This window comes from Lathyrus oleraceus, chromosome 7, assembly GCF_024323335.1.
Source record: "Lathyrus oleraceus cultivar Zhongwan6 chromosome 7, CAAS_Psat_ZW6_1.0, whole genome shotgun sequence".
Classification (NCBI taxonomy): Eukaryota; Viridiplantae; Streptophyta; class Magnoliopsida; order Fabales; family Fabaceae; genus Lathyrus; species Lathyrus oleraceus.
In genome coordinates, this window is record NC_066585.1 from 432,195,765 (window position 1) to 432,221,927 (window position 26,163).

At 33.5% G+C, this 26,163-nt stretch overlaps 2 protein-coding genes across 2 annotated transcripts; one reads left to right on the top strand and one right to left on the bottom strand.

Annotated features, from left to right (window-relative positions):
- Positions 1-1,070: 1,070 nt before the first annotated feature.
- Positions 1,071-17,175, top strand: LOC127100792 (protein DETOXIFICATION 40). The gene is made up of 7 exons (XM_051038067.1): positions 1,071-1,628; positions 2,770-3,401; positions 7,078-7,134; positions 7,224-7,462; positions 16,624-16,742; positions 16,836-16,922; positions 17,007-17,175. The coding sequence occupies exons 1-7, from the start codon at positions 1,263-1,265 to the stop codon at positions 17,070-17,072; spliced, it is 1,566 nt and encodes a 521-aa protein (XP_050894024.1). The 5' UTR covers positions 1,071-1,262; the 3' UTR covers positions 17,073-17,175.
- A 160-nt stretch (positions 17,176-17,335) lies between these two features.
- On the bottom strand, positions 17,336-18,194 carry LOC127100793 (uncharacterized). The gene has a single exon (XM_051038068.1). The coding sequence runs from the start codon at positions 17,939-17,941 to the stop codon at positions 17,351-17,353; it is 591 nt and encodes a 196-aa protein (XP_050894025.1). The 5' UTR covers positions 17,942-18,194; the 3' UTR covers positions 17,336-17,350.
- Positions 18,195-26,163: the final 7,969 nt, after the last annotated feature.

Genomic DNA, 26,163 nt, shown 5'->3' on the forward strand with positions numbered 1-26,163 from the left:
TTACTCTTTTTGCAACGCGACAACAACTTAACTTGGTAAAAGAAGATAAAAGACAATAAACATAATAACTTGTTTATCAAGTTTGATCAAACGATCTACTATGGGGAAGAGAACATCTCTCTGATTCATTATTCTTCCAAAAGGTGTTACAAAAAACTACAAATGAGTTATAAGATAATAGTCATCCAAGTTTTCAAGAATAAACCATATTTTCTACCTAAGTTTTTTGCATCTCTCCAACTCTTTATATATGAATAACACGAGACTAATGTGTTTATAATTGTTTCCTAGTCCTCTTAGATACCTCTAAAGGTTTCCCAAATTCTAAGAACACAATAATAGGAATTTCTATTATTGTCTCTCTAATTTTCCCCTAGGATTTTCACTTTAATCCTCTGTCTTTTAGACTATATTACGAAGGTTTTGTAGAGCAAAGATACACATTTATAATTGATGAAACTCAACTGATACTTAAAGAACCCAAAACACAACTCATTAACAAATTGATCCACAAATCAAAACAACCAAGCCTGGTACACGAAAATAACTTGGATTGGATCTGATTCCCGACGAACCCGAATCTCCTATCGAAACTGACTCGCTAGCCACCATCGCTTCCCGATTATCGACACTAGGCCCCAGACCATAGCGGCCCAAACTCGTCGGACTGATATCCACCGAGCTTGTCGGATCGCTGGCCACCGCTGACACCGACCTTCTTGTGCCACCGTCTTCCTCAACTTCCAAACTATTTTTTCTTCAACTTTCAGATTTTTACAATCTCAAGATAAATTTTCTTTCTCTTTATCACTTAAGGTGTTCATATATGTTTCAACATTTTTCATTTTACTTACGTTTTTATTATTTAACTAATTAAAAAAGTCAAACATCAATAGAATAATATATTTCAATTATTTATATAATTGCTTAAAAAATAAAATTCTTATTTCATTTTTTAATGATTATTTCATTTCTTTATATAATCGCTTGAAAAAGACAATTATTAATAACTATTAATGGAATCATTTATCAACTTTTATGTATAAAAGATAACTAGAAATAAATATTATTTACATACCATTTCATCTTATAAAACTATTCATGTCACTCTTAACACAACTTTACAGATAATAAGTTAAAAGTCCAACATAAAAATATCTGCAAAGTTATAAAAACAAAGCCCAACATAGCACACAGTTTCATCATTCATAATTTCAGTTGTTTGGTTTCTAATTAACCCTCAAACCAAAATACTCACAAACATGAGTACTACTTCCACTCACATCCACAAAGATATTGATCAACCATTGCTAGCATCCAATGAACCAACAGCGGAAGAACTACCATCGTCCTTCACTCATTCGTTTGGTTCAAAACATGAATCAGATGGTGAACTTGAAAGAATTCTATCAGACACAAGTCTTCCTTTTCTTAAACGTCTTGGACTTGCTTCATGGGTTGAGTTTAAGATGCTTTTTTACCTTGCTGCCCCTGCTGTTGTTGTGTACCTTATAAACTATGTCATGTCAATGTCCACTCAAATATTTTCTGGGCATCTTGGTAATTTGGAGCTTGCTGCTGCTTCACTTGGAAATACTGGGATACAAATCTTTGCTTATGGTCTCATGGTATTACTCTATCTCTGTTTCTTTTTGTTTTCACTGCTATCTGAATCTAGACCGACTAGTTCGAGGGTCAATTCTAGCCTCAATAGTTTCAGCTCCATCTCAACTAATATTCTTCTTTTTTTATAATAGGATTTTCATTCACTTCAATTATTGCTATCTCTTAGCATAATTTATCTTTATGTCTAATGAAACAATAAAATAATCAAAACCCACTACTTCTGCATTTCTCTTTCCTATGGTTTTGTCTAGAAATATTATTAAGTTTTAAGCTTACATTATATTTTTTTTTAAAAATAGAATTAATTTTCTAAAAATTGATTTAAATAATTTTTTAAAAATATTATTTTAAGTATTTATTCCTTTTTTCTATGTTTTTTAAAATATCAAAATTTTAAAAATGTAGTACTTAGTTTTAAAGCTATTTTGAATAAAAAAAGTTATTTTAAAGATATGTCTTTTTAAAAAACCATTCTATTTTGATTATATTTAAATTATTTAAAAATGAACATTTATGTATATTTTAATTTATTAATATATCAATTTGATTTAATTTTGTGATTTTTAAAGTCAATGGGCTATTTTGGTTTTGCATTTCTTTTGACTTGTTATTTTTGTTTCTATTTGTCTTTTTCTTTAGTTTATCTGGGTTAGGTATAACCCCCAACTTTTGAAAATACTGTTTTCTTTATATATTAAAATTTCCTTTTCAAAGATTAAAAATAATTTTATTATTTTAAAATATTTTTTTTTATAAAAAACAATTATAAAAAAATATAAAGAAAAAATAATTTTTTAATATATAACAAATATGTCCTTAGTTTCTCAAATTATTTTAAAATCAACTTTGCTTTTGTATCCAAAATTTTGATAAAAGTAAGACTTTATATAAGGTTTTAGTACAAGAAAATTGACCATAGAAATTCCTAATATAATTTTAATCCTTAGAAAATTTTTATAAGAACATCGATAAAAATTTTGAAGACTAAAATTGTACATTATTCAAATTAATAAGATAAAAGTGTAATTAGAATTTTTTTTTTCTAATTATTTCAAAATTTCATATTTTAAATGAGATGTCATCTTTTATCATAATACCGAATATTAATTTTATGTTTTTATAATTGGTAATTTTGATAAACAGTTAGGCATGGGGAGTGCAGTTGAGACACTATGCGGACAAGCATTTGGTGCAAAAAAGTATGACATGTTAGGCATATATTTGCAAAGATCCACAGTTCTTCTCACAATAGCAGGTTTAATATTGACATTAATATACATATTCTCCAAACCACTTCTGATATTTCTAGGTGAATCACCAGAAATTGCATCAGCAGCATCACTTTTTGTCTATGGTCTAATTCCGCAAATATTTGCCTATGCTGTGAACTTTCCAATACAAAAATTTCTCCAAGCACAAAGCATAGTTGCACCAAGTGCATACATATCAGCAGGAACATTGGTTATTCACGTTATATTAAGTTATGTTGCTGTGTACAAATTTGGGCTTGGTTTATTGGGTGCTTCATTGGTTTTGAGTTTCTCTTGGTGGATAATTGTGATAGCACAGTTTGTATATATTGTGAAGAGTGAAAAGTGTAAACATACATGGAAAGGGTTTAGTTTTCAAGCCTTTTCAGGGTTGCCAGAGTTTTTCAAATTATCAGCTTCATCAGCAGTGATGTTGTGTTTGGAGACTTGGTATTTTCAAATATTGGTTTTGCTTGCTGGGTTGCTTCCTAATCCTGAATTGGCTCTTGATTCTCTCTCTATTTGGTAAGTTCTGTTTTAATATTGTTATTTATTTATTAATTTATTTATTTATGGAGGCTTCTTTAACTTTATGGAATTAATCAAGTGATTAGTTTAAGTAGTTGGTGGCTAGTCAGACAACAGCTGTGTGGTGGCGTCTGATGTCAAAAACTTCTGAAGAGTTTTCTTTAAATAAAAATTGAAAACATCATGAAAACTTTGACTATATAAGAAAAAAACAAATCTCATCGTTATTGGTGAAGTGCGAAGACAGCAATTTGAATACAAACTCTTACAAAAATGCGTCTTTTGATGTGGACCATGCACATGCTTAGATGACTTGACATTACCAGATTTTTTTAAATTAACCAAAAATTTTAATTAAATTTTTAAAACAATCACTATTTCAAATTATTTCTCAATATAAGTATCTTTGATGTACATCTCTATCTCTAAAATATGTGTCAATTAGTCTAACAATATATTGTAATATAAATGTTAATACTATTGACATATGTATATATTTTTTATATAAAACGTATGCGTCATGTGGTACATGTTTTTTATATTATTTAAAAAAAAATCATATGCTATACTTATATAAATTTGAAATAAATAAAATGAATAGATAAATGAAAAATAATTATTAATATTATGATATAAAGTTAAAATACATAACAATTGATAAGAAAATCAATGACATGTCCGATTGAAACGCTTCCATATTCCACATCCCGGTGCGTTAGGCTTCCTTCGAGGCCTTCCACAATTTTTTTTAGGTGTTTGGGGTCCTTGAGTGCTGATATGATACAATGGTGGCTGGTGTTAAGGTCGGTGGAAGGTTTCTCGGTATTTGATAAATTTGTCATCATTTATCCCCAATAGCTGATAGTGTGAGGTTGGTCGTTGGGTTTGGGTGGGTTGACATTATTCTTGGGCGAGAATTTATTGTTGGGTGTATGATGACGAAGCTCGGTTGTGTGGATCAATCAAATACCTTGACTCAGATATAAATTGTGGCGTTGTAACCGACTTAAACCATACCATATAATGTTGAGTTGGTCTAGCACCATGTATGATTGTCAACGCATGGTATGCATTAACATGCATTAGACATATCATTCAAAATTTTATGCGGGAGATCAAAGACAAAATGGTGCGGAAGAAGGTCGACAATGCAGGGTATGCATTAACAGGACCTTCTTTCAAACACTACCGCGAAGACATCAGATTGTCAAACGCATATGCAGTAAGATGAATCGACAATATTCCATTGGAGAAGTGGATTAGGGTATAGGACAACGGTCAATGATAAGGCCATATGACCACAAATCTTGTGGGATTAATGAACTCTATCTTCAAAGGTATCCGAAACCTACCGATAACCGCTTTAGTACAAGCAACCTATTTTAGACTAGAGGCGTTGTTTGAGATCATACGTTCCAAATGGAGTTCAATGTTACAATCTGGGCAGTTGTTCAGTGATGCTTCAATGAAATTCATTAAAGAGAAAGCTACCAAAGCTAACACACATGTGGTCACAGTGTTTGACCGTACTAAAGGTTGATACAGTGTTATTGAGTCAATGATTTAGAATGAAGGCATGTCGAGGGGACACTATCGAGTGGAACTAGATAGAGATTGGTGCGACTGCAGAAAGCTCCAAGCCTTTCGTATGCTTTGCTCCCATGTTATAGAGGCATGTTCAAAGGTTCGACAAGATCCTTCCAACTTACTCCGACGTTTTCAAAGTCATAAACCTTTGCAATGATTACAAAATTAGTTTTTCGGCGGTAGAAAAAGAGGATTACTGCCCTGCATATCTAGGGGCATTCTCGGGCACAATGAAATAATGCGAAGAAAGAAAAAGGATCGCCCAAACAACACCCGTATTCGAACCGAAATAGATACGGCGAACAAAATGGTTAGATTATGTAGTTTATGTCGCCAGCCTGGTCATAATCGTACAAACTGTCTCAATGTTAAACCAAGTACAACAACATAATTTTAATTGTAACCCTTTTGCGTTATATTAAAAACAACATTCATTTCATATGATAAGAAGAACAAATACAATAATTAAAAACAACACAAGCGAATACAACAAATAAAATAACATCACAAACAAATACATATAATAATATAATTATACGAGTACAACTATCAAAACAATTTTGTGAGAAGTATACATCATCATGTGAACGTCTATCAGTTTTAACATCCACCCAAAAACGAACTTCTCCATTTTGGTTGAACGTGGTATCAAGCCATTGAATTCTTCTGATCTTTTCACCCTCTGCAATGTCTCCATCTAACAATCGCTTCAAGGTCTTGTTAAGATGTTCGAACGTATCTACATTCCAAAGTCGGATCTTCATCGGAGGTTGTACTACTGAAAAAATTAAATCGGCATTTCTCTTGTGAATATAAGAAAACACATATGAATATGAAGACATTTTAAAGAAAAATGGAAGGAGAATGAAGAAAAACAGAATGAGATAGTAAGAAGATGTGTAAAAAATTATAGGATGATGATGTTGTGTATTTATATATGGAGTAGTGGAGCAGTAGCCACGTGCATTGACGCGTACATATAGTGGACTATGCATGCGTCGTTGCATGTGGCGCCTACACATGTATGTGACACTCCTAGTGGCACAATGGCCATGGATGCACAAGTGCATGTGGCGTCAATGAATAATATTTTCATTGGATGCGCCAACGCACCTGACACCTATGTTAAATGTTTTTGGAAACATAATGATTTTTTGATAAATATTTTTAAATAATGATTATTTTAGAATTTTAATTGAAAAACTTGATTATTTTAAAAAAAAATCACATTACCAATTTTTTTTTTAATTCTTATCAACTAGGTTTAAAAAACAATTAGTATAATTGTTTGTTTGGTTAAAGGAAATCAACTTTTTGCTATTGGGTTGTACATATTAGGCAGGTTTGTTTCAATTTTTAAATTTTTTTAATATTATATATTCTTATTTAAGTTTTCTTTAAAAAAAACTTCAAATAAAAATTAATTCAAAAAAAAATATTTTTAAAAAAATTTACTACAAATTTTACTATAGTAGTATTTTAAAATTTTTATAACATTATTTTACTATAATTTGTGTGGATAGTGAAATTTCAAAAAAATTACTTAACATTAAAATTATTCTGAATGGTGTTTAAGAAAAATATTTTTAAAATATATTTTTTTTAAAAACTTTATGATTTCGACTATGTTTTATCTTTAATAATGTATATTTATGTTATTTGTTAAATTTAATATTCTAATTTTAAAAAAATGAATTTAAAAAGTTATTAATATTATAAAAACATTTTTTTATAATATTCATTTTTATAAATAAAAAATATATATATATTATTTAAAGGTAAATCAAACAAATCCATTAACATCTTGAACAAAACAAATTTTTGTGTAACTTATATCTAATGTAGGGGTTCTATAGAATTTTTTGAGTGAAAGTTTTCGCTTTATTAAAGAAATACTATATGGTGTTTTATACTAGCAATGCAATAGAAATAAAGAAAATAATTGCACCACGTTTTCATCTAAAAACTTGATCATTGGTTAGGAAAATAAGCAAAGCTATAATCCCAAACAAATAATAAATATGTATGCTCAAAACTTATTTGAATTTTCCTCTTGATGTGCCTTAAATGTGTTCCTATATTGCAGTGCCACAGTGTCTGGATGGACGTTCATGATCTCAGTTGGATTTAACGCAGCTGCAAGGTTTGATTCTCTTTCTTTTACATTTCTTGAATTCTATTGATCATTCTTGAGGTTGAAACTTCCATCTTGTTGTTTTGATAATGATGCAGTGTGAGAGTGAGCAATGAATTAGGAGCAGGAAATCCAAAATCAGCCTCATTTTCTGTTTTGGTGGTGACCGTGATTTCTTTCATAATATGTGTTATTTTAGCACTTGTGGTTCTTGCATTAAGGGATGTTATTAGCTATGTCTTCACAGACGGTGAAGTAGTCGCTGCTGCTGTCTCAGATCTTTGTCCTCTCCTCGCTCTTGCCATTGCCCTCAATGGCGTCCAACCTGTTTTATCTGGTATGATTATCTTTCATTACATCTTGGATTTTTATAAAAACAAATTACTTTGATTTATTAATAGTCATATTTACAACAACAACCAAAACTGTCCCAACAAGTGGAGGAGAGCATGGTTTAGCACCAAGTAAACTAGTATCAACAATTGTCATATTGGATGAGGGGCTGCAAGTAAAACATTGGAACTTGTTGATGGTATAGTTAAAAATTAAAATAGAAAATCAAATTGAATTAAACCATAATAAATTTTTTAAAGAATCGAACTAAACTATTTTAGTTATTTACCGAGCTGAACCTAAATATTGGTTTGATATACTAGTTCAAAATTTTAAACGGAACTGTTTTGAATTTCTATTATTGTTTTATTTGGTTCGATTTGATTCCTTGATTAAATCGTACCATGATTATCATATATTTGGTTGATTAACTTCGGCTCGATTATTTCAGTTGGGTTGATTAACTACGGTTCATTCGATTTGGTTCAGTTTGATTCCTTGATTAAAACATACCATGAATACCATATATTTGGTTAATTAACTTTGGTTCGGTAATTTCAGTTTTTGCTTGATTAAATATGGTTCGCTTGATTTCTTGATTGAACCGTACCATAAAACCATATATTTGATTAATTAATTTCGGTTCGATTATTTCAGTTTTGGTTTGATTAACTATGGTTCAATCTGGCTATTGAAGTTGTTCAGGGCTGACCGTAATGGTCATCAGCCAACCATTATGCCGCTGCATCCAGATTTACTCCTCCTTAAGGTATTGCATATCAAGTAGTGGTAGATTCGCCGTTGCATCTAAATCTACTTCAACCTCCTCAGATTGTAGGATTTACTCCTACACCTTCGATTAGACTTTTGATACCACTGCTAGCTTCACAACTGAAAATATTGCTTGGTGTCGAATTGTTGTGAGGAAATCATAGAATACAAGGCGCCAATAAATTGTTAAACAACATGCATAACATCGTTTGACACCATAATTCACATGCAATAAATGAGAGGTTATTTCGTCTTGAAGAAAGCTTACACAATGCGCCTCCAAGAGGAAACACAATGCAGGAAGAGAAAGAAGCTTCATACTCCTCCTCAGAATCCCGAGGGAGACCGGGAAGTCATGCTCCTCTGCAGGATCAGGTAGAGAAACCACCCACAAATAATCCGCATAAACATCCTCTATGCACACGTATTATGGGCAGTAGGATACCGAAGTCATTGGAGAAGCCTCTTAAGGTGGACAAATACAACGGAAAGGATATCCCTACAAGCATGTGCAACTCGACAACGACTGGTTGACCTGTGTGAGATTAGCCAAATTATGGTTCAATGCTCTGTTGGACGTGAGCATCGAGTCTTAGACTGACTTATGTGAGAGCTTCTCCGCTCACTTCACGGTCTAAAAGAGGTCGCCAATGGAAGTACCTACATTAAACGGGGCTAAATAAAGAAGGAATGAGAATCTACAATCTTACATTAATCGTTTCACCCAAATGCTCGTGGAAGTAGAAGGAATCAAAAAAGGTCTAAAATATTGGATATTCGAGAATGACCTAATGCAGGCTAGCCCCTTCAAATACAATCCAAGAAGAAGCGAAGCGTATACCTTGAAAGAGATGTTGAAGCGGGCTCAATCTTTCATCAACCGGGTGGAAAAGATAAACACCCAATTCGACAACTCAATCGTTGTTGACACTTTTTTTAGTCGTCCTACATGGAAGGATTATCATTGGCGGAAAGATGAATCTGATTGGGGAATGCACGGGAAATACGATAAGTACACTTCTTTGAATGCATCACGGGAAAATATTTATCAAGAGTGTGCCAACACGAAGGAATCAGGAACCCCTTTCCCATCAAAGAGTCATCCTGAACGGACAAGACAAAATATTATCTTTTCGACAAGGGTCATGGCCATAACACCGATGATTGTATCCAACTAAAAGATGTTATTTAGGAGTTGATAAAAATGGGCCAATTTTATGAATATGTGAAGCAATAAAAAGAGGGAGAGAAGAGTCACTTGAGAGTAAGTCCCCCTCAAAATTTGCAGATGCTAGAACCACTGGAAAAGATAAGTAAGCTAGTAAGGAGAAGCACCATTACATTATAGGCATCACTAGAGAACCCCCCCCCCCCCCCCCGCCCCATCTCACGTAAAAACATACCATTAAAGGGGAATATTAAGAGAAAGATCTTTGAAATGCTAGACATCCATAAGAAGGACGGAGGCACGTCAGTCAAAACCCCTAACAAATCAATGCTCGGGTTCTAGAACCCGAACGAAATCATCCCTCTGGTTATAAAAGCTACGACCAGACATTTCTATGTTCTCGAATTTTGATCGGTGGTTCTATCTCATGTGACATCATGTACTCTAAACTATTCGAGAATATGGGCTTCGATAAAATAAATTCATTGTCATACGAGGGGTCATATTTGCAAGCGTTTACATTATGACGACCATCCCCATAGGGTACATCGAGTTGATGGTATTCACATGAAAAGGAATGGACTTCGAATCTTATCAGCTCGCAGTTTGTTGTAGTTCTCTGCAAAATTATTTACAACTTCATTCTCGATAGACCCTTCTCAACCACCTTAGATGTTATGAACTCACCAGTCAATCTCAATCTCAAACTCTATAATCTTCGCGGAGAGCCAATCACGGTCAATGCCGATCTTGAAGGGGCTAAACTGATATATCAATCACTCCAGCAAGATCATGGAAATCATTACAACATCCCTAACCGACCAATTCACAAGCATGAACATCCAGCCTCCCGAAAATGGTTGATTCAACGAGAAGCAAAAAAGGGAGAATAAGTGGTGGCCCATCCACCTGGTTATGTCTTTGAGTTCCTAATTGATATTATTTTCTTCTAATCAGTTTTCTCGCAAATGTAAGATGAATTCCCAATGGTTAATGAAAAAAATTGCAAGTTCTAAAATATTTATTTTCTTTGTGAATATGTAGGGTACCAACAAGTCCAGGGTACGGTCGGGATTAGGGCCCCAACACAAAGACTTATGATGTTGTCGCAAACGTCACACGTGTGCAATAACATCAATCAAAACCCCACAATGTAAAGCACAAACACGAAGAAAGTGGAAAAACCACTAAAACAACAATAACTATCCACCCCCCCTCTCATCTGAAATCTACCCATCCTAGAGGCCACGGTGGGTTGGCCACACGTCGACCTAGGACCAGGTTTTCACCTGAGAGGGGGAAGGGGAACCGTCCCTTAGTCGGAAACGGCACTAAAGACGTCCAATAAACTTCAAGGGAAGACCTCAAAGTTCACACGGAGCAATACTCTGAATAGAATGCATATACCATGAACAGGTAAAAATAACATTATAACTATTTCATTCCATTTATATTTTACACCATATGGTGCAACAACAAAAAATAACAAAGGGGAAGGATGCCTAGCCCGAGAGCGAAATGACATTCCTATCATTGAGAATCTTCTCCTTCGAAACACGAAGAGGATGGTGAAAATGCTCCACTTGTCGTAAATAATTCTTAAAGGACTCCGAAATAGTGATGACACTAGCACTAGAGCACTCATTTAAACGTTGAGCCAAGGAACCATTCTTAAGATGCATAGACTATAGATCTATTTGAACCGTAGAAAATGACGACCTAGTAGATGTTAAAGTATCCCTAGTAGAAGATAAAGATTTGTCCTTCCTCGCTGCACCCCTCATCAAAAGGGTTACCTGGTAGACAAGAGAGTTAGGAAGATTTAGGGGGCGCAAAGCATCACCTACCCCAGTGAGAGTAGAAAAATTTGTATGTATTTCTTGCATGTACGCTTACCCCTAGAGCATCAACCTATGAACACTTTATTTTATCCATTGTTTTGCTTTGCATTGTTAGTCGAACAGCAAACTGTCCAATCGACTAGCTCCAACGATGGCCAAAGCGACATATGCACGACGAGTATAATGCGCCAAAGTAGACAATTTTTCCTCAAGAGCACGCCCGATCAGGTTGGTTGGGTAAGAACAATCTTCCTCTGAATGAGAGGTCTCGTTTTCTTTAGAATGGAGAGGGTCTGACGTCGACAATTGCGTAATAGTCGGGAGGACCCAACACACGTGATGATCGACAGGGAACATTCAAAATAGAAACATCCTTAGAGGGTTATGTGGGGGAAAAGAGCACTGACCAACCCTGAAGCAATTGAAGGGCCTACCACAGTTTACATTGGCTAGATTCCCCGCCATAAAAGACAGAGTGCATCCCCATCCTTCATTAAATATGCATACGATTATTACTATAATGACCCATTATAAATAAGAGGATTGACGACAAAGATTCCAAGGGCATCAGAGACGTACAAAAAATAATCTTCCTTTCCTCATCTGAAAATGACCCTCATTCCAGTATTTGGGGAACAAGTCGATACATCTACTCACATTCTTTCCTAGACGAAGCACGCCGTTTCTTGAGCCTTTGAGTGGAGGAGGTAACCAGGAAGAATCTATTTTTGAAACGCTTTAAGTTCTTAGGAAAATCTCCGAAGCCACTAACAATTTGCACCAGGTGAATAAAATGTCGACCATGTGCCTAAGTCGTAGAACCATATTGAACATAATATGGAAACTCCAAAATTAGAGAAAAAAACCACGACTATTGTCAAATAACAACCTGACAATAACACTATGTGAAAATTATCACAATACATAATTTATCCTCAACCACCCTCAGGCCCCTAGTACTCTCACATTTCAAAACAAATATCTAACTACACCTCACAACAATATAACACAAGAGTATAAGACAAATATTTAACTACATCTCACAACACTCTAACACAAGAATAAAAGAGATCAAAAAATTCAAATACAAACTTAAAGTGATTTTGACTGGTGCACTTTGTAATGAAGAACTCGAATCATTTATATAGCCTTATACTTCTTTTTCCTTTACAAAAGTAAGTGATGTATGACTTAATCAACATGTGTATTTTCAACCAATACCAACAACCTCCACCTACATCATTTTTCTTTGTCATTACCGACAATCATAGTTCAAAGAGAACTGTCATGTCACCCATAAAAAGTATAGTCACTTGAAACTACACCACTCTAAAAATTTTAACATTGTTTTCACCAACAATCTTAATTCAAAAAACTATCATACTCCACGGAGAATATATTTCACTTGAAGTTAAACCACTCAAATAATTTCACATTGTCATCACCAAAAACCATATACTATATCATGATGAATATATTTCACTTGAAGGTAAAGCAGTCCAAGAATTTCACATGTTGAAAACCAAGTTGAAAACTTATGGTGCAACTTTCATGTTGGTAGGAAGATTTTCAACCACCAACATAATATCATATTACACTTTGCATCAATGTCAATCAATGCTCATGTACTAACCACTAATCAACACCTTGTTTAATACAAATTGTATCAACATATCTTTGACTTGAATTTTCCACAACTCAAAAACAATTCTTCCATCGATTTTCTCTAGACCAAACTACACATTGGAACTTGTGAGTGTAGCTTAACAACTCTTTCACAACACCACCTTTTTTTATACAGAAGATCTGACAAAATTGCAACCATAAAGCATACTAAGAATTCCTATATCCATATCAAACCAAAAGCTCTTATACTAGTTGTTGAAAAAAATCGACATAGAAAAAAAACACAATTATAACATAAGGGCATAATGTGGAAATTCCAAAACTAGATAAAAACCACGACCGTGTCAAATGACAACCCGAGAATAACACTATATGAAAATTGTTATAACACGTAATTTATCCTCAACCACCGTCAGGCCTCTAGTACACTCATACCCCCAAGCAATATTTAATTACATATCACATCAACGCAAGATTATAAAGCAAATATTTAACTACGTCTTCGTAACACTCTAACACAAGAGTATAAGAAAATAAAATACAAGCGTAAAGTGTTTTTGAAAATTTTATTTTGTAATAAAGAGCTTGAATCTTTTATATAACCTTATACTCTTTCTTCCTTTACAAAACTAAACAATATGAGATTTAATAAACATGTATATTTTCAATTGATACCAACATAAACCCACAATATGAGATTTAATAAACATGTATATTTTCAATTGATACCAACATAAACCCACCTTCCTCTGATCTTTTGTTGTCTAATCTATGCATCAACTCCCAAATTTTATTCTTATCGATTTATTTAAGCTCTTACTCCATGTATGTTATCTAATTTGAGTCATTTAGAGTTTGATCCAAATTTCTAATAATGGCCTCATTGACTAAGTTACCATGTTGAGTGATTGGTTGTTCAAAAAAATGTCATAACATCTTAAAAAGATGATTGATTGAGTTTTATCCTGCCTTTATCTTCTAAGATTTTGTTTAGACTCTTCCGTTTCAATTTTTCATCTTTTAATAAAATTGTTGTGTTTGAGTCATTTATATCTTCATTGATAGAAATTATGTCAATTGTGCCTAGCTTCCAGTTTTACTCTTTGTTCACATCACATATCACGTATCTATTAATTATTACTTTATTTTCTTTTGGAGCATACAATTTATATGCACCAGTTGAGTGATGACTTGTGTGAACCATTGATTGGCTCTAAAATACAATGAGCCAAAAAATTTGAAACTAAGTTTTTTACTTTTCCAAGCCTTATGAGGCGTCTTGTTCATAAGTTTTTTCTTGGAATTCTATTTATGACGTGAATTAATGTTAAAAATGGAAAGGTCAGAACTTTATCTAAGGATATATCTCTACATCATTAAAATAATATATTTTAGGATAAAGGGACAAATCTTTAAGCCTCTCTTATAATCCTAAAACATATATGCTTTTATTATGAAAATCCTTTATGATTGTAGTCACTTATCTCTAATAGGCTAATCTATTGAATATCTATATCCTACTATTTTCAACCACTTTTATCATAAAATCCGCTTGATGTTGGATCTCTCACAACAACAAGTTTTTCTCTTTTTTCAAGTTGATCAATCAAAAAAACTGATTTATAACAGTCTAACACATAATAAAATAAAGCACTAAAAACACATCATTTAACATAAAAAATATATTATATTAATTTCTCATTGCTCAATATAAAGGGTTTAGATCATAGTGAGCCGAGTATATACAACAATATTGATTCCTAAGATGATCATTCTTTAAACACACATTGAAAAATAAATAACAATCTAAGAGCAACATCTTCGTCTTCTTGCAATGGTTAATCATCAAGAGACAGGTTTTCTCGCGTCATGTATCAGTAGCACGCACTTGAGATGGTGAGAAGAAGAATATTCTCCATTTTCACTCAACTCACTCTTTTCACTGGGTTTTTCTTAATGTTTTTCTAACACGTGTTAAACTCGTTTTTCTTCTTCAAGAGTCGTCTTTATAGTTGCTTCAGTTAGAGGTTCGTCATTTGTCTTAGATCATGAGCTTAAGAATAAATCAAATCAGGCACAAAAGAGAATCAACAAGGCTCCTTCTATTTCTTCTCATTCGTACAACTTTGGAATCAGGTACATACAGTAGTGGGAGACAAAGTGTAGTGTGACATACAACTGGTGCAGAGGAGCAGACAACGCTATTTTTTGTTACTGCAAGGCGCACTGGTGGTTATACTACATACTGGATTTTGTCTTCTAGCACGTTATTCATATCCTTTCAAATCAGTTTTCCCTCAAACGCATATCGCTGTGACGTGTTCCATAGGAATGCAATTAATACATCTCATTTTCTCTCCGTTGTTTTTAGCCTTCTACATTCCTTTGGGTACCAGTTGTTGTCCCAGGATGTCGTGCCTGACCTTATCAGAACTAACCTTTCAAAAGAAACAAAACGTATAAAAACTACAAAAGAGAGCACCTATCGTACTCTTTACAAATTACTCTAAAAATAACAAAATACAATGAATTTAACTATTAAATGGTAAAACAAATAGCATTATCCAAATATTAGGACTTGTAATAACTCACAAAAATGTGAATTGTCAATTACCCATAACTTTTAAGATATTTTCTTCTCTTTCAAGATGCTTTATGCCATGTTCATGATACTTTTATTCTTTCTTTTTGCTATGCCATTGTGTTGCAGTGTATATGAATCATTGCCTTCATGCTCTATGCTTTATTTCTCACAAATTTGTGCAAATCTAATAGATTTTGATACACCTCTACCATTTGTTCTCAATCTCTTTAGGCTACATTAACTTTGTTTTAAAGATGTAGCTTAAATATCTTGAACATTTTAAACACGTCACTTTTCTTTTCCATTAGATAGAGTCAAATGTGTTAAGTCTACTCATATATGAAAGTAAAGAATATTGTTTTTACCACTCATGGATTTGTTTCAAAATATCCACACAAAACTAAGCATGTTATTTATAGTTTCTATTTTTATTTCATTGGAAAGTCATCTCTAAATAACCTCCTTGTATGCTTTTCTACATAATATTCTTCACACACTCCATACATCATTCTCTTTTTTTATTGTGTATACTCATGCTCTTGAGATTTAGGTGACCATACCTCTTGTGACACAATTAAATCATTGTTGGATTTATTGTTGAGGGAAATCATTGATGGGAGAATATTGATACCGATCTTGAATGTTCTATTACTAGACATAGGAGCTTTCAAGACCGGTCTTACATTTGCATCATAAACCTTCAATTCTATGTTCACCAGCTTCATTGAATAATTGTTCTCATGCAATTGACCTAGGCTTATCAAATAGCTTGTCATGGAAGGCACATATATCACTTTATTTATGATTGATTCTTGGTCTCCTTTCCTTCAAATAAGCACAATTCCAATTCTTTATGACATTACTTGACTGTTATCTATAAACCTTATATTCCTTTTCAAATAATCATCAAGTTTTAAAAACCATTCCTTCTTCCCAAACATGTTACTGTCGCACCATGTGCCTTGGTACCACAAAAAGGGATTTATCTTGATCCAATTTTGTTTTGGCCATTAGAATAACATCTTCTAGGTTATTAACATTTGCTTGTGCAAGTTAACCTTCTCCTTTCTTGTAATTCAAGCAACTCCACTTGAAAAATATTTTTATTTTTAAAAGGTAAATCATGTGTTCAGAAAAAATAAAATACTAACTTATATACTATTTATGCATGAAAGGGGTGGCTGTTGGATGTGGATGGCAGACATTTGTTGCGTATGTAAACGTAGGTTGTTATTATGGAATTGGCATACCGTTGGGTTCGGTTCTTGGATTCTATTTCAAATTCGGTGCTAAGGTATCATTTTCCATTTCCTACCCAAAGCCTTTCATTGTTTGCTTCCTTTTAGATCTTATTTATTGCTTATTCAATTTCACTTTTTCTGTATAGGGAATATGGTTGGGAATGCTAGCTGGCACAGTTTTGCAAACAATCATTTTATTATACGTCACATTTCGAACTGATTGGAATAAAGAGGTTAAAATTGCTCAAACAAACACTATCTCCTACCAATGAACTTTCTCAATATATATATATAATGAAATATACATGTGCTTGCAGGTTGTAGAATCAAATAAAAGGCTCAATAAGTGGGAGAACAAGACTGAACCACTACTTAAGAATTAACAAATAAACTCTTAAATCTTCTTGTAACTCGATTAACCCGTTGTAATAAATTCAAATAAGTCAGTTTCATAAATGACAACAAGTAACATATTCTATGTATTAAGATGGTGACCTTCCGTCAAATTTTTAATTTTTATGGTATAAATATTTATAAATTAATAATTTTTAAAAGAAAATTAGCATATTTTCGGCATTCTTAACTTATGGGTATGATATTTTCCCAACAATATTTTTTTTTATTTTCTTAAATAAATACGTATGAATTAAAATTACGATAATCACACCTTGATTTTGGTTATGCAGTTCGAATGAGTATACAACGAGGTTATGTTAAAGAAGATATCACAGAAGATATTAACCGTAGCCTTGATCTTGAAAACCTTGATTAAATGAACCTTCCCATGAAGTGTTGCTTTTGCTGTCAAATTGAAAGAACCATCTTCAATATCTTCTATAAAGGTGTCATCAGAAATCAATTTTCCGCTCATAAGACCGGCAGTAGCGGTCACATTAGTTGTTCTACGAGCAGGGAGAAGCTTTGGTTCTAAGGGAACATTGGCTATTACAGTGTCTTGATAGTTAAGGTAACCAGTGGCATTTTTGCTCTTGAAGCTTCCATAGTTTGGGTTCACTATTGTGATTAACAAGTTTAAAGGTACACTTGTTGAATCGGGTTGGAAAAATTCAAGGTCTTTGAGTCCTAGTGGGTAGATACTTACAGCTGGGTTCTTGGGTTTGAAGATTGTGAAAACTAGTGCCAATATGACAGTGGCAACAATGATGAAGAAAATTATGGACACCAACAAGCATATTTTGAGGCCTTTTGTGGTCATGGTTTTTGGTTGTGTGGGGTTTTGGGGGTAACTCATGATTTTGATGCCAATATCAAAGGTTGCTTTTTGGGTGAAAATAATTGAAAGAAGATGGATACAACAACACAAGAGGATTTGTGATTCTCTTGTTGGATTCTATTTCTCTTGAACTTTGTGAGGATAAGGATAGTGCTATTTGCTAGTAGTATATAATGTGGTTTAGTGTGTTTTGAAAACTAGATTTTGAGGGTTTGTTTGGCAAATATCAAAATCAAAAGTTGGATAGGGCCTAAAGTTTTGGTTACTTGATTCTTATTTAAGAGACCAAAGCAATAAAAACAAAAATGAATGTCTTAGTCAATGTTATGGATTATAAAGACTTTTATGAAAGATAGAAGAGAGAAATGTGTATACGTATTAACAAAATTATTGTTTAAGTTTGATAATATCTAATTAGCTTTTTGTTATAATCAAATTAATGATGGTTTGGTTTATTTATATTTTGTTATATTATTTTGATAATATTTATTTTAATAAATTATATGTTATTCATATTATTAAAATTTTAATCTCTTTTTTTCTTCTCCTTTTTTTATTATCTCTAATGTTAACATAATACTTAGAGTTTCTTTCGATTATCTTCGAATTACTCGTTGTTTCTACTATTGTGCTCTAAAAAATTTAGAAACATTTTTGTTTTGATTTTGATGATTAATTTTATTGAAGAAAGACAATCGTCAAATTGTTTTTAAGACAGTGTCTTCTATTTTACAGGATTGAATCGTGATTGAAATTGGATCATATATGATTTAAGTTGACCTTCTCTTTGTTGGTTCTAGTATTGGTCATGTGTACTCTATGGTTGCATCGGTCTCCGTTGTGATTTGTTTTGGTTTGTTTTAGTTTCTTTTTATGATAGTTTGAATTGGTTTTATTTTGTCAAGTATGATTTGATTTGGTTTGGATTGAATTTGTTTAGTTTAGTTTTGTTGAAGATGGACTTTTGAGTTCATCTTTCTCTTAGTGAAGCAAGGAGAGAGAGAGAGAAGTGATGAAAGAAAGTGAAATTGAATGATGTGTAGCTTTACAACGATGCAAGTTTTATATTACGTGAAAACACTAGCTTACTAACTATGTTAACGATCATAAAAATTAGTTTTTTAACACCTAACAACCACACTGACTGAATTACAGCAAAGCTAGCTAACAATGTTAACTTTATACTCCCTTTTAAAGCTTGGTAAAAAGACTAAGTATTGGAAAAAAATAGGTAAGACTTATTGTGTCTTATTCCTCGGTCTTAAACTGGTTTATATAACGAAAATATAATTATTATATTTGATTTTCTCCTTAATGGAGAATAAAGAAAAATAAAGGTACTATTAAAAGTAATAATAAAATCAGAAATAATATATTTTTCAACACACCTCCTCATGTTGGTGCATAGATATCTATGATGTCTAACTTGTCTATCAAATGCTCAAAAATAGGTCTTGCCAAACGTTTGGTCAGGATATCCGCAGTTTGCTAACTTGAAGTCATGAAAGGTAGGCATATGATTCCAGAATCTAACTTCTCCTTTATGAAGTGTTGATCAATCTCGATATGCTTGGTTATGTCCTGTTGATCTGGATTATGAGCTATGTTAATAGCAACTTTGCTGTCATAGTACAATTTTAATGGAAGCCCAATTTTCATCTTAAGTTCTTCTAGGACTCTAAGGATCCATAATCCTTCACAAATACCTTGAGACATAGCTCTAAACTCGGCATTTGCACCACTCCTTGCTACAACTTCTTATTTCTTACTCCTCCATGTCACAAGATTACCCCAAGGTACAATATCCAGAGATTGATCTTCTATCTGTGACTGAACCTGCCCAATCAGCATTGGTGAAGATAAACACATTTCTTTAACTAGTCTTCTTAAAAAATAATCTTTTCCAGGATTTCCCTTCAAATATATTAGTATCCTATAGACTACCTCAAGATGTTCCTCGAAAGAAGAATACATAAACTAACTCACTAGACTAACTGAGAAAGTAATATCAGGTCGGGTGTGTGACAAATAGATCAGTTTCCTAATCAATCTTTGATATCTTCCAGTATCAACAAAAACATTATCTTCTCCCCAAAGTTTAGTATTAGGATCCATATGGATATCTGCAAGACGACATCCATTCATTCTTGTTTCTTTCAACAAGTCTAGAATGTATTTCTACTGTGAAACCACAATACCATTCTTTGACCGATCAACCTCCATACCTAGAAAATATCTCATGAATCTCAGTTCCTTGATTTTAAAGTCTACGATCAATTTCTCTTTTACTCTTGCCATTTCCACTGTATCGTCTCCATTAAGGGCAATATCATCAACATAAATAATCAGGACAACAACTTTCCCATCGTGGAAGAACTTTGTGAACAAGGTGTGATCAGTTTGTCCTTTGATGTACCCTTGTTTCTTCATGGACTAAGTGAATTTTTCAAACCAAGCTCTAGGGGATTGCTTTAATCCATACAAAAACTTATTTAGTTTGCATATATTTGATCCAAATTTGTTTTCAAATCCAGGAGGAATGTCCATATATACTTCTTCTTCTAGTTCTCCATTAAGAAAGGCATTTTTAACATATAACTGATGTAGAGGCCAATCCATGTTAGCAGCAAGAGACAAAAGAATCCTGACAATATTAAATTTTGCAACAAGAGCAAATGTCTCGGAGTAATCTATATCATAAGTTTGAGTAAAGCCTTTAGCCACCAAGCGAGCCTTGTACCTTTCAATTGACCCGTCTGAATTATACTTCATAGTAAACACCCATTTGCATCCAACTGTCTTCTTTCCATCTGGTAGTAACGTAACACTTCAAGTTTTGTTCTTTTCAAGAGCTTTCATCTCCTCAAGTACAACTTCCCTTCACTTTGGAATTTCTAGAGCAACCTGTACACTTTTTGGAATTTCTACACTAGACAATTTTGAGGTGAAGGCAGACATAGATGAAGACAAATTTGAGTATGATATAAAATTGGACATGGGATGTTTAGTGCAAGATCTGACAGATTTTCTAATGGCAACAGGATCAACTATATCAGGATACAAAATACGACTCTCAGAAACAAAGATAGACTTACATTTCCTTATGTTAGGAAGTTGATCATTTCCCGGTTCAGATTCTTGGCAGTGTTGAGATGTGGATTGGTCCCTTCCTTTATGGTTCTTTTTCATAAAAACCTTTCCTTTCGAAGTCCTAATTCCTAATTCAAATTTGTTTTCTTGAAGTGACTCATTATTTTGTGGAATTTCAATTAGATCATCATTATCATCGTTTTTAAGATTCTCGTTGTTTTCTACAAGAGAAAATGTAGGCTTAGATTCATAAGGTTACTTACTCATAACAGGAGTAGGACCCGATAAAGAATCATGGCAATTTTCTGTTGGTGCATGTGTAAAAGTCTCAGAACTTTGTGATACTGGCAAAGATAAGTTATTTTAAAAACTCATGTCCTCAATTTGAAACGAGACTTCGTTTATCTCCCCGCTTGAAGATGAGTGTCATCAAAAAAACGTTTATTTTCAAAGAATGTAACATCCATAGTGACAAATATTTTCTTATTTTTTGGATCAAAACATTTATATCCTTTTTGGGTTGAGGAGTATCCAACAAAGGCACATTTTATAGCACATGGATCAAGTATTCCAACATTTTTATGCTCATGAACAAAGGTTGTGCAACCAAATATTTTTAAAGTCAAATCAGTTAAAACACGAGTACTAGGAAAACATTCTTTAAAGACATTAATTGGAGTTTGAAAATTGAGAATTTTGGAGGGCATTCTGTTAATTAAATATGCAGTTGTTAAAACAGCTTCACCCCACAAGTAATTTGGTACTTTATTCAAAAAAAAGTAGAGCTCTAGCAACCTCTAGTAAATGTATATTTTTCCTTCTGGCCACTCCATTTTGTTGAGGAGTATTAGGACATGAACTTTGATGTACAATCCCATTTTTTAGAAAAAAAATCATCATGGATAGTGTTAAAATATTCTTTGCCATTATCACTTCTAAAGACTTGGATATTTGTTTGAAATTGGTTCTACACCATTGAAAAAAAATTCTTTACAGCCTGACAAACGTCTGATTTCCCCTTTAACAAGTACACCCAACATACTTTTGTATGCTCATCTATAAATGTGATAAACCATTTTTTGAGAGAGAGTGTAGTTGTACGACTAGGGCCCCGAACATACTGTGAATAATAGAAAAATGTTTTGATGGTTTATAAGGCTATATTGAAAACTAGGAAAGATGATACTTTGCAAACTCACATGCTTCACATTTAAACGAAGAAAAGTTCTTATTGTGAAATATCTTAGGAAACAAGTGTTTTAAGTAACGGAAACTAGGATGACCTAATCTTAAATTCCATACCATAATATTGTCATCTTTATTATTCAAAACAGAAAAAGACTCAAAGCAGGAACTCATTGTTTTTGAAGGTAGTTGTGATGCAGATCCAATGTCAAGGTAGTAAAGTCCTCCACTCTCCTTAGAATTGTCAATCATCTTCCCCGAGTTCAAATCCTGAAAGACACTGTGAGATCGGGAAAAAAAATAGTTTGACAATTTATATCTTGGGCTAATTTACTGACGAATATTAAATTACAAGATAAGTTTGGTACGTGAAGGACATTTCTAAGAGTCAACATTGGTGACAACACAACTGACATTTTACCTGTAATGGCTGAAAAAGAGCCATCTGTGATTTTTATTTTTTGATTACCTGCACATGGACTATATGAAGAGAACAAAGTAGATTCATCTGTCATGTGATCGGAGGCACCTGAATCTACTATCCAAGTATGACTGAGACTAACACTAAGAAATTCATAATTACCTTTTGTTGTTAAAGAGAAAGAAGGGATTGGAGACTCGAGAAGTTTGTAAGTCTGTCTAGTTGCTCCGTTGTGAGTGGAAACTGAGATGGAGGGGATTGCTTCCCTTGATCATAATTACTTGTCTGAAATTCACGACCATTTTTCTTCTTCCAGATATGAGGTTTGCCTTTGAGCTTCCAACAAGTTTCACGTGTATGCCATTTGTGCTTGTAGTGATCACACCAAGGAACTTTATATGACCTTCTTCCCTCATCAAGGTTCCTAGTAGCCAGAGTTGAGCCTTCAGATTCAGAGCTTTGTGGTGTCTTACCCATCATAATTCATTGTCGTGCCTCCTACCTTCTTATTTTTGCAAAAGTTTCACGAAGCGTTGACAATGGTACTTTTCCTAAAACTCTACCTCTTACCTCATCAAGGTCTTTGTTGAGCCCAACGAGAAACATGAATACATGATCCTTTTCTTGCCTCTTGAGAGATAAAACATTGTCTTCTGTACACCTCTAAATTATCATCATAACAGATATCTAACTCTTGCCACAATGTCAACAACTCATTGTAATAAGCAGTTACACTCCTGTCACCTTGTTTCGCATGCCATAACTTTGATTTTAAACCAAAAATTTGTGAGGAGTTTTGAATATCAGAGTATGTTTCCTTAACAACTTCCCACGCATCCTTTGTAGAAGGTAAAAACATGTAAGGCTTACTTATTCCAGTTTCTATAGAGCCTACCATCCACACAATAATCAAGGAGTTTTCCGACTTCCATTGAACGAGGGTCTCATGTTGCCGGTTCATCTACTGCTCCTGTTAAGAAACCAAGTTTTACTTTGCTATCCAATACCAACCTAACGGTTTAAGCTAATTCATTATAGTTATTCCCCTTTATTTTAGGGATATTGACCTTGAGGGAATATGAGGAACCCTTTTGATCATTACCGCCTATGTTGGAATAACTGTCACAAAAAACAGTGTTGTTCATGTTTCCATTATTATCGTCGTTACTGCTAAAAACAATGTTGTTATTGTTTTCATTATTGTCGTTATTACTGCCGCTGTGTATGACCACCGGTGGTTCCTCTCATACGCCATTTCTGCGACCACCGTCGTTTCCGCGACAATCGATGTTTCTATGCCCGACGCCCGACTCAGGTTGCGGCTGTTCTCCATGGTTATATCTGATGTAGGCCTGTGATAGGGAAGGCCACATGTTGTTGTTATTCTCCATAGGAGGCTAAACTAGTTGTTGAAATCTTTACAATAACCCCTAACCCAGTGCTATTGATACCATATTGAAAAAAATAACTAAAATTTGTTGTGTCTTATTCCTCAGCCTTAGGCTAGTTTATATAGTGAAGATACAATTATTACACTTGATTTTCTCCTTAATGGAGAATAAATAAAAATAAAGGTATTATTAAAGACAATAATAAAATTGGAAATAATATATTTTCCAACATTAAGCATATTATATCTTTAACACCCCTCTCAAACTTAAGGGAAATGTCTTTTACAAATGACCTTGAGTTTGCTTCTTAATTCTTGAGAAGCTGCTAAACCAAGGGGCTTGGTCAGTGTGACTGCTATCTGAGTAGAAACTAGAACATGTTGGAATAGCATTATTTTAGCGATCACTCTTTCTCGAATAAAATGAATATCCAATTCTATGTGTTTGGTGCGAGCATGTAAAATCGGATTGTGAGATAGTAAAACAGCACTAAGATTATCACATATGAGTGTTAGTGTGTGAATAGGAATTTTGAGTTCAGGTAATAAATATTCTAACCAAAGTAGTTCAAATGTTTTATGGACAAGGGCTCTATATTTTGCCTCTGTACTGAAACGTGGCACCAATGACTACTTTTTAGAACTCTAAGAAATTATATTCAGGCAAAAAAATATGCACGATACAGAGGTCAATCTTCTGTCATCTGGCTCACTAGCCTAGTCAGAATCAATATATGCTCTAAGAGAGAACTTTGGAGTTGAAACAAAAGGTGATAACATCATGCCATATTGCATTGTACCACTCAAATATATGAATATCTTTATAATAGCTGACCAATGAGTATCAAGAGGACACGCCATGAACTGACAGGATTTGTTGACACTGAACAATATGTTTGACCTTGTCAAAGTAACATAATGTAAATCACCCATTATGGACCTGTATAGTTGAGGGTCAGAAAACTGATTTATACCATGCCTACTCAGTTTACATGTGCTCAACACAGGGATTGCAACACCGTTAGTATTCTCCATCTTGGCTCTTGAGAGGAAGTCTTTTATGTATTTAAACTGAGTAAGTAACAAGGATCCATTATTGTGAAACTTGACTTCAATACCTAGAAAATAATTAGGTCTCCCCAACTTATTTAAGGCAAATGTAGAATTCATTTTGTTGATTAAATTGTGAATGGGTGCAGAATTTGAGCCACTAATAAGAATATCATCTACATAAACAAGAACATAGAGAGAGATACCTTGCTGACAGTAGTTAAAAAGAGAGTTATCACACCTAGAGGTAGTGAATCTAAACTGAAGAAGGGCTTGAGTTAGCTTCTCGTAGCAGGCCATTGGAGTTTGCTTTAGTCCATATATGGCTTTATTGAATTTGCACACTGGAGTTTTATCAGCACTCACAAAATTGGGAGGTTGTGTCGTATATACTTCTTCATGAAGAGTCCCATTTAATAAATCATTATTGACATCAACTTGTTCGATGTCCCATTTGCATGTTATAGCAAGAGTTAGAATCACTCTTAAAGTTGTTAGCTTTACCAATGGAGAAAAGGCTTATGTAAAGTAAAAATCTTTTTTTCTGATGATAAACTTTAGCAACAAGCTTGGGTTTATGTTTTTTAATACTCTCATCACCATTTTCTTTAACTTCAAATACCCATCAACAACCTCTAACTTTTCTGTCGGAAGGTAGAGTGGTTAAAGTCCAGGTTGCATTGACTTGCAATGCATTAAACTCAGCTTGCATTTCCTTTATCCACTCATGTTTAGTTAGAGCTTGCTTGGCACTGGTTGGTTCAAACAATGTACGTGTAACAAAAACTTTAAGTTTTGACTTGCCAATTTTGGCTCTGGTGAGCATGGGATTATCATTTTCCAGAAGAGGAGCGGTCGGTTTACTTGTGATAGTACAGGGAGAGATAGAAGATTCAGACATGAGAATGGGAGAAGACAAAGTTAACTCATTGGAGCAAGAAGTGAGATTGAGTTCTTTCTTGGTACGCGCATTTGTTTGCAATCTGTCATAAAAATTGGAAGTTGAAAAAAGAAAAAAAAACTTAAGAATAATAGTAAATTTAAGTTGAAATAGTAATACACATAGAAGATGAAAGGTAAACAATAATATCAAGAATAATATGA

Excerpts from the sequence above, each read along its gene's own strand:
- LOC127100792 (XM_051038067.1), top strand. The coding sequence starts at position 1,263 with ATGAGTACTACTTCCACTCACATCCACAAAGATATTGATCAACCATTG. Across the intron at positions 1,629-2,769 it reads TCTTTGCTTATGGTCTCATG|TTAGGCATGGGGAGTGCAGT; the intron begins GTATTACTCTAT and ends TTTGATAAACAG. Across the intron at positions 16,743-16,835 it reads ATTTCAAATTCGGTGCTAAG|GGAATATGGTTGGGAATGCT; the intron begins GTATCATTTTCC and ends TTTTCTGTATAG.
- LOC127100793 (XM_051038068.1), bottom strand. The coding sequence starts at position 17,941 with ATGAGTTACCCCCAAAACCCCACACAACCAAAAACCATGACCACAAAA.